At 44.4% G+C, this 13,619-nt stretch overlaps 1 protein-coding gene across 1 annotated transcript in view; it reads right to left on the bottom strand.

Annotated features, from left to right (window-relative positions):
* Positions 1 to 13,619, bottom strand: part of TGFBR3 (transforming growth factor beta receptor 3) — a 201,661-nt gene that overhangs the window by 105,096 nt on the left and 82,946 nt on the right. Inside the window, exon 3 of the mRNA XM_036257051.1 lies at positions 12,932 to 13,116. Coding sequence (XP_036112944.1) covers positions 12,932 to 13,116 — 185 coding nt within the window. The remainder of the gene's footprint in view (positions 1 to 12,931; positions 13,117 to 13,619) is intronic.

The following is a 13,619-nucleotide window of genomic DNA, read 5'->3' as shown; positions in this document are numbered from 1 at the left end:
GCAGGATTAAATGCAGAAGTCCCAACCCACATCTCTGCTGGAAATGTGCATGTGGGCTCATTACTCAGAGCCAAGATAAAGGATAACTCTTTATGAGTACCGTAAGTATGAGTCATAAAAAATAGGAAACACATGTAGGTCATATACACAGTAATAGTACCAAGCCAGGGAAAGTGTTTAGGAAATGTATATAAGAACACATGGCAAAACAGGACAAAAAAAATCACCCTTGTACACTGCTCCAAAACACATCCAAAACCTCACAGCACGTCAAGGGATCATATCACTCTGGTTTCTAATAAACACAGGTCGTTTTTTAAAATGCAAATAGGAGGAGAACTGAATCAAGGAAGCAAAAAAAGAAACTTGGAGTAGGCTTTGAAAGATTTTATGATTTGGGAAATTTGAACAGCTTCCAACTAAAACACTGGGAATTAGATATTAACAGCATTAAAAATGAAAAAAAAAATTTTTTTTTCAGAGAAATACTTGTTCACAATGGTAATATCACCATTTCATTTAGATTCTCACTATTTTAACAACCAGCGGTCATAAGAGAAAATAGTGGAATCTTCAGCCCGTAAAAAAGCAGGAAACAAAAATAAATAGCAACACGTGCACTAACAACCAACAATGAGCAATAAAGGGCCAGAATTAAACCATCTAAAGAGCACTGGGCTCAGCAGAAAGAACTTCCAGTGGGGAACAGGCAGAGCCCTGTGGCCAGCTTCACCAAATCAAAATCCAGGGGTGTGCAGAACATAAGGGAGGGTAGTTGGCCCCCAAAAGTTCTCTGCAGCCAGATGATGGAGGCAAAATGCCCCAGGATGACTCATCATTGGAAATTAAGCTCTCCTGTTGACTTTGATTTTAGAAGACCCCCAAATTTGAGATTCAGCATGGCAAGCAACGGAGACACCCTAAATGCCCATATGTTTCACACCACAATATGCACGTCCATGCCCAGATGGACTTTTGGCTCCCTGGGGCTTCAGCTTTCACCTTTCCCTTCAGAAACTCCTGGTTCCCAAGGAAAGCATGGCCTGCACGTCTATCCGCCTGCGGTTGAGAGGCGTAGGAGAAGACTTCATTAAGTGTTAAATTTACCTAAGACTTCAAGAACGTCAGTGCGCTTTAAGAGCTATTCTGAGGTAGAAATAGCAATATAACTTCCACCTCACAAAGCCCCAACTGCAGATCACTAACGGACAACCTCCCACCCCCAGGAGCATGGCTAAAGCTGGGGATTGTAATAAAACTCATTTTCTCTCTACCTTTTATTTCTCAATCCTCTCACCAGCTGCCATCTCTCTGTTCCTCTCTCCCACGGCACCTGCAAATGTACTCACATCACTAGGAGTGGGGCCACACTTGTGGGGGTTTACCTCTTAAGATATGAATGCAGCTTCCATTCAAATCAGTGTACAGGTATTGAGTACCTACCTGTGGTAAGCCCAGTGCTGGGCACATAAAACCAACAGCCACTTTAACAACTTGCTGAAGCAAATTCAAAAAGAATCACATGAGTGTATATGTGTCAACAAAGAGAAATTAAACTTTAATGTGCACAATGTGTTGTTTGGACTCCAGGCAAGAGTCAGGCTATTACACTGATCCTGGATCCTATAGTTGGCTCTCCTTGGCCCCTAGTTAGACCAAGTAACATCTACTATAGTTTCTATATTTTCTAAAGAAGTCAACTCGCACCTGAAATTTGCTTCTCTTTCCCCACAAGGCATGTAAAAATTCTAGATTCAGCCAAAGGACTCTGTGGTTTGGGTGAAAATGCCATAAATATAAAGCACTATTGTAGGGTATCTTGGACTAGAACCCAGATAATGCCAGACGACTGTGGGCAAAGAACCATACCCAGGAGTCAAAAGTATAGCAATTTCAACTTAGTTTTAGCATTCTAAATGAGGAGTGCACTCAGAGCAAAAGCCTACCTGAACATTAGAAAATGATAATAAATAAACTTATAAAAGCCAAAACGTTAAAAAAAAAAAATTTAAAAAGTAATCCCATTCTTATTAGTTTGAAAGTACTATCTAGTATCTGGGCATTAATATTTCAGCATTTCACACAAGGCCAAGGGGGTCTGTTTCAATGAACCGACAGTCTAGGTGAGGTGCCCTGGCAGTCTGGGAGGAAAGCACACAGCACAGAACTGCAGTGGAAGCCAAAGCTGCAGGTCTTCCAGGCACAGATTCAGATTCCTGCGTCTTTAAGACCAGCCCCTCATAAATGGACTGCTTCTGCTGGACACCATGCTCTAAGTAAACAGACTCTTCTGGCCGACACACAACTTCCTGTAGGGTTCTGGTGGGTAAGGCTTGGAAAGGCTGCCAAATCCAATGACCAGCAACTTTTGAGCTGACTTAGAAAACAAGATAGAAAGACTTGGGTCCAGAGTAAACAAAGGAAAAAGCCACATTAAACAGGGAACAAATTACTATACAGGCAGGGATATTTTAAGTGCTCCCTGAGCAAAAAAACAAAATAAAAACATCAAGTTATTGGATAGTTAACAATACAAGGTAGAGCAAAATGACTTCTTTCAATGGAGGAATCAAGGTTAATTAATACTAGCAACATTAAGAATTGGCTGGATGTCACCCCTACACCATGAGGACAAATCATTCTCAATGGCCCAACTTCAAACCAGACTCAGATCAAATTAGCCACCCAAGGGAGAAGCATGGAGTCAAAACCCATTTATAGCTTTTTACTCTGCTGAGGGAAAAGACTAACTAGTTGACTAGCAGATGACTAAAATCCAAAAGAGTAAAGAAAAAATGTAACAAAAGTCAGAAATAGGCTGGGAAAAGACTGGAACAGGTCTGGAGAATTTTGAGTACATTGCAGTAGCATGAGATTTAATTAGGAAAAAAATAAAGCAGTAATGAGAAATGGTGGGTACCTGCTCAGCTACAGCAGTTAAGAGGGGCCTGGGGATGAAACGCCACGTCCATTGATATCATGCAAACCAAATAAAGGTATGCTGTGGACAAGGGTAGTAGTTTAAGAAAACTTCAGAGATACTTTAAATAACATCCTCGGCACCATGCAAGAACCTGATATGCACAATGCAAAAGAAGGCCAAGACTTGGTTCCTGGCCTTAAGAAGGCCACTCTAGCTGGGTGTGCAAGATTAACATGCATGATTTAGTAGCAAATAATACAAGAAAACATATCTTCCCATACTCTGGCGAGGTGCACGCAGACTGTGCTGGGGGGAAGGAAGGGATTCAGAGCAATGTTTAGAAAAGGGGAAGGTGGAGGAGAGTTAAGGAATCAGGAAAGGGTTTGCTAAGAGTTCAGATTTACGCATAGGCTTCTAGCACGGCAAGGAGTGAGAGAGTGAAGAAAGAAGTTCAGATGGAATTTAAAAAAAGGTGGATTCAGCTAAAAGGTCAGGAGTAAGGCTCAGGATTCTGCACTTAGGCATCTCCAAGGTTCAGATGCAGGAAGTTCACGAACTACACACACCTGGAGAAGCACTCTTCACAGGTTTAAGTCCAAATCCTTACCTGTGCTGCCCTTGCATTCCCATCTTCCATTTCCTGGCCCCAGCCCACCCTACCACTGCCCCCACCTCTGCTGCCATCCTATTCCAGAGGTTGGCAAGCTTTGTCTGCAAATGGCCAGATCATAAATACCTTAGGCTTTGCAGGCCATGCAGGTCACACTACTGTCACACTACTCAACTCTGCCACTCTAGTGAGAAAGCAGCCACAGGCAATACATAAAGGAATAGTCGTGACTATGCTCCAATAAAATTTTATTTACAAAACAGGCCTCAGCCTGGCCAGTGTGGCTCACGGGTTGAGTGTCGACCCATGCACCAAGAGGTCACCGGTTCGATTCCCAGTCAGGGCACATGCCCACATTGTGGGCCCAATCCCCAGTGGGGGGCATACAGGAGGCAGCCAATCAATGTTCTCTCTCATTGATGTTTCTATCTCTCTCTCCCCTCTCCCTTCCTCTCTCTCTAAAAGCAATAAAAGAAAAAAAAAAAGTCCCAAGACAGATGGTAGCAATGACATTGATGGGACAGGAATGTTGGACCCATAAACCAGCACTAGGGTAGGGCAAGATTGGCTTAGGAAGGTTCTTACATCCAGTTTTAGAGATATTAAAAAGGGCTAGCATTTGACTGTACTGGGTACCAGGCACATGTGCCAGCCCTAAGTGTCACAGAGACATGTCTCAGTCCTCAGTGAACCTTCTAAAGAAATACTACTATCATCACATTTTACAGATGAGGAAATTGAGGCTTAGAGAATTAAGTGCCTCGTACAGAGTCACATGCTTGGGAAGTGACAGAGCTGAGAATAACCCGCTACCTGGCACCAGAGAGAACCATACTGACAGCCACTCCTCCCAGCACACCCACGCACCTGGGAGCTCGCGGTACGTCCTGAGAGGTGAGGCGCTTTAGAGACCTGACCGGAGCTCCAGCCGAGAAGCTGGGAGAGAGTGTGAGGAGTCTTTGGCATGGAGGTGACAACCAAAACCCCAAGAATAGACAGACCAACTCAGGGGGAACAGATGGGGGAAACAAGGCCCAAGCACTGCACTTCAGCCACGAACCCCTGAGAAGGAAGAAAAGGAGCCCGGTTAAGGTACCCAGAGAGGGATGCCAGAAAAGGGGGTACAGAAAAAGGAGTTGAGAAGGAGTACCAGTGGAGAAAGGCATTGGGGTAGAAAGAATTCAGTGATTGGAATCAGGGCCCCTGGGTTCTAGTCCAGCAATGACACCAATTTCTTAAATGACAGCGAAGAAGTTGCCACTTCACTCCCTGGTCTTATTGTCCTCTGTAAGGTGGTTAGGGCTCTGTAGTCTCCAGAGCACCTCATCAGTCCCAGCTCCCATGAGCTGGTCAGAAGGGCATCATCAGGGACTCCCCAGAGTAGCCTCAGGAGAGCAGTAGGCAGGCTGCAGAGATGGAAGAAGGGAAGGGCAGGACACACAGACATTCACTCATTCAAGAAGTGGGAGAGGCAAGGAAAAGAGAAAGGAGATGGTGTGGAGAGGTGATCAGCAGGGCCAAGTTCATACATGGCCTCTCCACTGTGGGAGAAAGAAAAGTAAAATAATTAAATATGTGTCTAATTTTCACAGAAATGTTTAGAAAACACAGTGGCAACATGATTGAAAGTAATATAATACTTCTGCAGAATTTTGGTATTTAAAGCAGAGATATTAGCAGTAAATTTCCTTTTATTCTCAAATAAAATGTCAAGATAGCGCATAAGCAATGGAAACAAGAAAGCACAGGCTGGACATCTGGACATTCTACACATACACAAACTGGGCATCTGCCCAATCGGCACATCTGGCTCTCAGATTTGTAGACCTGCTCCTTACTTTGGTCTATTGCTTTTTAAAATACTCTCCAAAAAAAGTTCTGAGAGCAAAAAGTCCCATTTTCTAATGCGGAGGATGCTCCTGTGGAAACATTCTCTAACAACATTTTCAGGAAATTATACCATTTTTTAAAAGTCAAGAGAACAGCAATAATAGCATAGGTCAGGGCTGTAACCCTAACCTCCATAAAAGACAAACACCACGCAGGTTGGAAATGCTGCTGCTGGGCACATTCTGGAGGGGGTCAAGGTGGTCTCTCCTGCGGACTGGGCAAGAGGCAATACTAAGAGAGGCCTTTTCAACCTGCCAGTCTCCAGCCAACAGAGAACTCACCCAGCACTGCCTCATGCTCAAGTGGCCCAGTCCGGCCAGACACCCTCCTTCGGGTGGGGGAGGGGCTGTGCTCTCCTAAGGCAATTGTATAGCATCTGTACCTTACTGTGAAGTGATAAGATTTAGGTGATGTGGCCACCAGCATCTTGGTAAGAACTTGTAACTCCTTGCTTAGCTAATGTCCTGACTTGTTTGCTAAACTCTGATGTTTACTATTACCACTCTGATTTCTGCTTTCACTTTCCCTAAGATTCCAAGACTGGGTTTTTGGAGAGTTCCTACTAGAAAGCTGAATTTCAGACTGAACATCTTGCCCCAGCGTGTCAGGAACCATCCTTGACTGGCATGGCCAGTTCTAACTGGCCAGCACTGTCCTCTGCGGAGACAGCAGCCGAGGGCCAGTTGCCTTGCTGTTCCCAAGCCTGCTCCTCTGTCCAATCCTGGCACCTCCATACTGCCCAGCAGGGCGTCATCATTTAAACTGCACTGAGTATCTTCAAGTGAAGGGGCAACTCTTTTTAAACGGGGCAACTGTCTTATTCATTTAGGGCCTCCAATCCTGTGTGAGAGTCAGATACAGTTGCCTTGCAAGTTAATGAAATAATGTCCACAGCAACACTCAAATGAATGGAGGAAGGGAGGCGGAAAGGGAAAGGGGTGAGAGAGGAAGAGGGAGGGAAAAATGTCCCTGGGACATGCGACCTGTGTTGTCAGTGTAACTTTCTGATCTATCTGCTGTGTGTCCGCAACAAAATGGCCCGTTCAGAGGTGTTCTTACCTGTCAGGCTGGGGTGATTCCCAAAACAACCTCTGTTTAAATGAACCAGGCAGGGTTTATACATGTTTAGAAACTGCATTTCACCACCATCCAGTGTCTGTGTTTGAGGGGTTTACTTTGACTCTTGCTTAGCACAGACTACCCATAAGATCTCTGAAACATAACAACAGAGGAAAACAGCCCTATAGAAAAAAATGTAGTTAGTGTGCTAGCGTTCATTTGCTATTTTTGGTCTCATGTATTTAACTCTCCAAAGAGCTAATCTTGACATTTTATATTAGTTCTTATAGTGGTGATGGGTAAAGGTAAGACACACACCTATTCTCCCCGCCTCCCACACTGATCTGTCTGTAACTGAGGGGGTAAAAAGAGAGATGTCCACCTACTAATATTGTAGAAATAGGGGAAAGACCACATTTAGACAGATAAGTAAGTGGATTGGTACAACCTCCAAAAATGGTGAATCCTTGAACTGCCCTCAAAGTAAGCAAAAAACTATCAAATCAGATGCAAACCCCACATACTGAAGCTCTTGCATTTCATTCATAGCAGGAAGAATCCCTTAAATCACACAGTTCAAGCAAGTTTGGTTACCAGAAGTCATGGATCAGAAGCGGAGGACAAGTGAGTTACTGTTGTGAAGGCAGCCGAAAGCCTTAGTGGGGGGTGTGTGTGTGGGGGGGGGGGTGATAATCACCTATGAAAAGACCAGGAGGCAGCATTTAGTGTGGGTATTAATGGCCACATAGAGTGCAAGGGCTTCTGAACTCAGCCTGCGTTTTATAATTACTGACACAATGTAATAACCTTCTAAACCAGAAAGGAAAAAAGAGTCACTGCCACACACAGACCAACCTTACTACTGCCCCAAAGCCCCGGGGAGGGAATGAAAAGGGACTCCGAGCACTGGAAAAAGCGATCACAGGCCTATGCACGAACTGGAGCCCGGGTAGGAGACCTGCTGGCTCACTAACAGGTAAAACCAACGGAGACCGGACAAGCTAAGAGCTGCAAGTGAAAAGGAAGTGGACTGGAAGTGTGGGGGGAGCTTGGGCTACTGCGTCCAACAGACCGGGCTCCGGGGCAGCTACGTGATCCAGGATGCACTGTACAACCTCCCGAAGCTTCCCTCCCTGTCCGGCTGATGAGGACTGGCAGACAGGACCGTGTGGGGCAGGCAGCTGGCCCACAGCAGGCACTTCTCCACCATCATCATAGCTGTTATGTTATTTGGGGGATAAGAGAGCTGTTCAGAGGCAAGCAGAACAGTTAGCATTTTAGGTGTGTTTACTTCCTTCTCTTTCTTCCAGTTGCAATCCTTCCTGCCCTCAAAAAGAACCAGGAAAGGGATGGCTTTATGCCACAGTCCTCAGAGAAGGTACAAAGTAAAACTGACTTGGAGCCACATGTATGATTAACCACACATCCCATTTGGCCCTGCCTGCCAAGAAGCTCGGAGCCAAATTTCAAACCCCATCATACCAACCACATTAACCCATATGGCTAACAAACTACACTTTTCTTTTTTCTCTTGTCCTCATTGTGCATTTCTGCTTATGCTCTTGGTATGTCTGTTGTAAGCCCATCCCAAATCCTCTTTTGGCATGAGGCAGAGAAAAAGCAAATGCATAAAAGTAAGGAGGGTTCTGAGCTTCCTGACAGTGAAGCTATTAAATCTGGCCCCTTGCCCTTGACAATGAAGCCTCCAGATCCTCACTGCGCCCCTGCAGCCGCCCCTGCAGCCACCCCTGCAGCCAGTCACTGGCCTGCCCCTGCCCGTTAACAGTCATTCCTTTAGCCCTGGCCAGTTTATCTCAGCGGTTAGAGCAGTCGGCCCGTGGACCAGAGAGACCCAGGTTCGGTTCCCGCCAAGGGCACGTACCTCGGTTACAGTTTGTCCCCGGCTCCAGTTGGGGTCGTGTGGGTGGCAGCCACTCGATGTGTCTCTCTCACATGGATGTTTCTCTCTCTCTCTCTCTCTCTCTCTCTCTCTCTCTCTCTCTCTCTCTCTCCCTCCTTTTCTCCCTCCCGCTCTATCTGAAGATAAAAATGCAAAAAAGTGTCCTCGGATGAAGATAAAATTTTTTTAAAAAGATTAAATAGTCACTCCTTTATGTCAAAACAAATACATGAATTTAAACGCCCATATCTATTGCAGGCACACCTCAGAGATATTTCGGGTTTGCTTCCAAGACCACCACAATAAAGCAAGTCATAACGTTCTTGCTGGTGGAGGGTCTTGTCTTCAATTTGTAAAAAATGCAACATCTGTGAAGCGCGATAAGGCCAAGTGCAGTGAGAGGAGGTCTGCCTGTATGCACACATGTAACGCTAACTAGTGGCTTATCCTCGGCAGCTTTTCATAATGAGCAAGCAATTGGGTTGGAAATAGAAAAGACACATTGCCACATAAAAGCAGGTCTTAGTAAAAATTAGATGACAGGAAACTAAATTGTTGCCATTCTAGCAACTAATGAAAGTATGATGTTGTAAACAAGCCCACGGTGGTGCTATAATTCTTCTCTGAAATCAGGAAACACCCCGAGGGGCCAAAATCTGACAGGGGGTGGGGTGAGGGTGCATTTCCCTTTGAAGTCCAAGAGCACAAGGAGCTGGGTTTTACAGTTGAGACCCATGACACCCGCCTGCTTATTCTAAGACAAAGCTGATATCTCAGGGCTGTTTACCCTCTTCTGCTCACTGTCGCCAGGGAGTCTTTTTCCAGTTTCCTGTCCCCTTCCGAGGCTGTTGTGTTCAAAACCAATGATTACAAATGAGAGGTGTGGTTTCAGATGAAAAATACAACTATAGGCCTGTGCTGTCCTGATGAGAACCCAGCAGGGAAGCCAAGAGCTGAACAGGGCTTTGTATACATTATTGTAACAAATGGGTTTTTGATACAAATTCTCGGCTAACCTATAAAATTGTTTATCTAATTGTTTCCCCAAATCGTGTCAGCCTGCTGTGGTTGTGACATCCAGGTAAAGGCTCTGTCAGCTCCTCCACACAGGAACAACGTGAAGGTGCTGAGAGGCAGGAATTTAGTAAACTGTTAGGGAGGCATGATTTATAATAGGTCTTCAAGCTGATCACGCACAAACAAGCTGAGGGGAAATAGGGTTGATTTAGTAATTCCCTCAGTTTAAGGAGGACATTATGAAAAACAACTATAGCTGTCATTGAACTGTGGCTTGGAGCCAGGGTGGCATTCTTTTTGCTAATTTATAAGCAACATTTTGAAAAACATTTGCTTTTAACATCCGGTAGAGACATGCACCAAGGCTGCCTCTGGTTCTCCCACTACTACCCAAAACTGGATCAATCAGCTGCGATTCTTAACACAGACCATGTAATAGTATATCCATAAAAATCAAGTCACCCAGTGAGAATAACAGAAATATTTAGGTGAGTTTAGGTGAGAGGAAAAAGCAGTATTGGTTAAAAAAAAAAAAAAAAAGTGAATACGATTAAGATAAACTTTATGAACTAATTAGAATATTGGCAGGTCAAATTACTGTTTGGGTTTGTTTGTTTGTTTGTTTGTTTTTTCTTTATTGATTTTTAGAGAGAGGGGAAGGGAGAGGGAGAGAGAAAGATAGAATCATCGATGAGAGAGAGCATCAACTGGCTGCCTCCTGCATGCCCTACACCGGGGATCAGGCCCACAACCTGGGCATGTGTCCAACTGGCTGCCTCCTGCATGCCCTACACCAGGGATCAGGCCCACAACCTGGGCATGTGTCCTGACGGGGAATCAAACTGGCAACCTCTTGGTGCATGGGTCAACACTCAACCGCTGAGCCACACTGGCTGGGCCAAATTTCTGTTTTTTAAAACAGCTTTCCTGAGATAAAATTCACATACCATAAAATTCACCCATTTAAAGTACGATTCAATGGGTTTTAGTATATTTATCAGTGGTATTTAATATATTCATATTCTATTGTGGGACCATCACAATTTAATTTTAGAACATTACAGTCCCTCCACGCCAAAATAAACCCTGTACTCATTAGCAGTCAACTCCCATTTCTCCCTTTTGCCCAAAGCAATCACTACCTTACTTTCTATCTTTATAAATTTGTCTATTCTGGACATTTCATATAAAGTGAATCATACAATATGTGGTCTTTTGTGTTTGTCTTCCTTCTCTTTGCAAGATGTTTTGAAGGTTCATCCATGCTATAGCATGTACCAGTACTTCACTTATTGCTGGTTGATATTCCACTGTATGCATATACCACAGTTTATTTATCCATTCATCGGCTGATGGACATTCAGGTTGTTTCACTTCTTGACTGTTGTGAATAATGTTGCAATGAACATTTGTGGACAAGTTTTTGTGTAGACATATGTTTTCATTTCTCTTGAGTACATATGTACCTTGGAGAGGAACTGCTGGGTCATATGGTTTAAATGATTTTTAAAAAATTGTTTGCATGAGTGCAGTAATGTATCTCCATATGAAGAAGGTGAGAGATCTAACATTTCTCCATCCTCATCCCACCACCCAGGAACAAACGCTTCCAACCTCTCTGGCACGGCCTCCTGCTCTGATGTCCTCTCCACCACTCTGTACACATCAAACACTCAGGTCCTCTATGTGAGTGCAGCTCAGAACCGGGTGAACTTTCCCAAGGTCACTTATCCTGTCTTGTTTTCAAACAGGATTGAACTACAACCATCGAATTCTTAGAAGTCCCCAAAGAAGGAAAGAACGTAATTTCCCTCAGTGTCCAGGTCTCAGAAATATCTTCAAATCACTTACCCAAAATCATACACATACAATACAAATACTGAAGGAAGAAGAATGGTCAGGTTTTTAAACAAGCGTTAGAGACTGCCCCCCACAGGCCCTTTCTTTACTTCCTCACTGAACACACCGTCCCCTGACACCATGTGATTTCTGGATCCTCAAGGCTGCATGGCCTACAAATCCCATGTTGATCCAACACGGTCAAGACAAGTGTGGAGAGTGCTGCTGTCCCTCCACATGGCTCTTCTTTTGCTTCAACAGTCTTATTTGAATCTGTTTTCAGAGTCAACAACTGTACCACACAATTTAACATCCAGAATGTTCTGCTGTTGCTGCTTCTGTAATAGTTCAAACTTTCTTTCTTGGTTCCTCTGAGAAACATCCATAAAATGAGTAATTATTGCTGCTGAGGAATCGCTGGAGTCAGCAGTGCTTCGTAGGAGCGGTGTTTCCTCCTCTCCTCCTTCTCCTCCCACCACAAATTCTCCCCCATAAGTTAAGAATTAAAGACATATTACTGGGATAAAGAAATCTGACCTGAAATATGTGTTGCAGCTACAATGGCAAGCAACCAAGAGCATTAACAATAATTTCCAATGCAGCTGGAAAGGTTAGATGATTTGTCTTTGAAATGAGCCAACTCCACACACTTTCATAGGATTAAAATCAGTTTGCTTTTCCTTCTGGACACCTCACCTCTCCTATTTCTACTCCTCCCAAAAAGCCAGAGTGGTTGACACACATAAACAAATGGTTGTGGAAATTAACTTTCTTGACCAAAAGAAAGTTCAAAGACAAATTCTGTTCTGCATGAGTTTTCTTACACTTCACTGGGATCAGACTTTTTTGTGATTTCTCTCTCCCTGGAGAGATAATACTTGAGTGATAACATTTCTGACATACAGAAGCTTAAAAATGGAAAGAATGACAATTCTGTGTTATCCTTGGCCCACAATCTAGGTAATTTCTGAACCTAAGGTCATTTCTGAGCCACTGACCTTCAGCCAGTGGTTCTCTGTGCACCTGTCACCTGTCTGTCACCTGTAAAAAGAGGGTGATAATAGGCCCTCATGGAGTAAACATACTGAGTGCTTCAAACAGTGCTGAGGACAGTACATGTTGAGTCACTATGAGCTTGGATCATCATCACCACCAAGTCCACCACCATCTTTGAAGAGCTGCCTAGTAAGCATGAGAAGCGACCCCTGGGGCTTTGCACGTAAGTACAAAGTAGCACCATCTTTGATCCAGAATCTTCCCATTTCTCCTGACTTATCCCGCAGGAGCCGTAGGTTCATAAGACAAAGCAGAGAAAGAAGAAAAACAGGGCACAGGAGAAGATGGGAAAGACATTTACAATTACAAAGCAGTGGCACTTAATTTTGTTTTTCCATAGCCATGTTTAAAAGATGAAATCCTTAAGAACGTTCTTTCCACTAGGAGGGGCCAGAAATGTTAGAAAGCCAAAAACACATCTCTAGAGACAGAAGTCCTACAGTTGCCCAGTCCAGAAAGCAATCTGTTACTTGAAATGCTTCTCTCTCTCAAGCGTATGATGTATCCTCCTCCCCACGTATGTTCATATAGGAGCATCCTTGTTAGACCCAGAATGGAAGAAAAGGACCCTTTGTTCAGAAAGGCGTCTATACAGACTTAGAGGGGCAATGGGTAGAAAGCTGGCACTTGTGCCTACCTCTCTCTGCGGCTGGCCAGGCCCCTGGTCGGAGGTCCGCAGGTTCAGGACATGCACCTCCTGTGGCAGCCCCGTGGTGCCTCTGCTAGCGCAGCCGGACAGGACGGTGAAGCTCTCCATCAAGGCCTGGACCGGATGGGAGGCATTGACCGGAGACAGTTCACACTGGGCACTGGGCTCTGGACCTGCAGAGGGAATCACAAACATGAACCCCTCAGAAACCACAACCAATTGTGCCTCAATTCAATGAATTGTTCTGGATGGTCAAGCCACTGCCAGCCTACTTGGAGAGTCTTTCCAGGTAAGTTGTTTCCAGAACTAAATGGCAAGATAAGCCAGCCTATTCTTCTAAAACTCCAATCTCTTACATTCCTTTTAGATGATTTCGATGTGTATTTGATTATTTAAATTTCCTTTTAGATGCACAGTCATGAATATATTCTCCTCTGCATAGAGGGAACCTCCCATTTGACATCTGTGTTTAATTATTCCTAAAGTTCCAATAATATTATACATAAATAATATTAAAACAGCTAAAATTACACTAAAAAAGGATAAGATGGCCCTGGCCAGTTTGGCTCAGCGGTTGGAGAGTTGGCCTGCGGACCAGAGAGTCCCGGGTTCGGTTCCCGCTAAGGGCACGTACCCTGGTTGCGGTTGTCCCCGGCCCCGTTTGGGGTCGTGTGGG

This window comes from Molossus molossus, unplaced genomic scaffold (assembly GCF_014108415.1).
Source record: "Molossus molossus isolate mMolMol1 unplaced genomic scaffold, mMolMol1.p scaffold_m16_p_12, whole genome shotgun sequence".
Classification (NCBI taxonomy): domain Eukaryota; kingdom Metazoa; phylum Chordata; class Mammalia; order Chiroptera; family Molossidae; genus Molossus; species Molossus molossus.
This window is presented reverse-complemented; position numbering and strand designations above follow the sequence as displayed.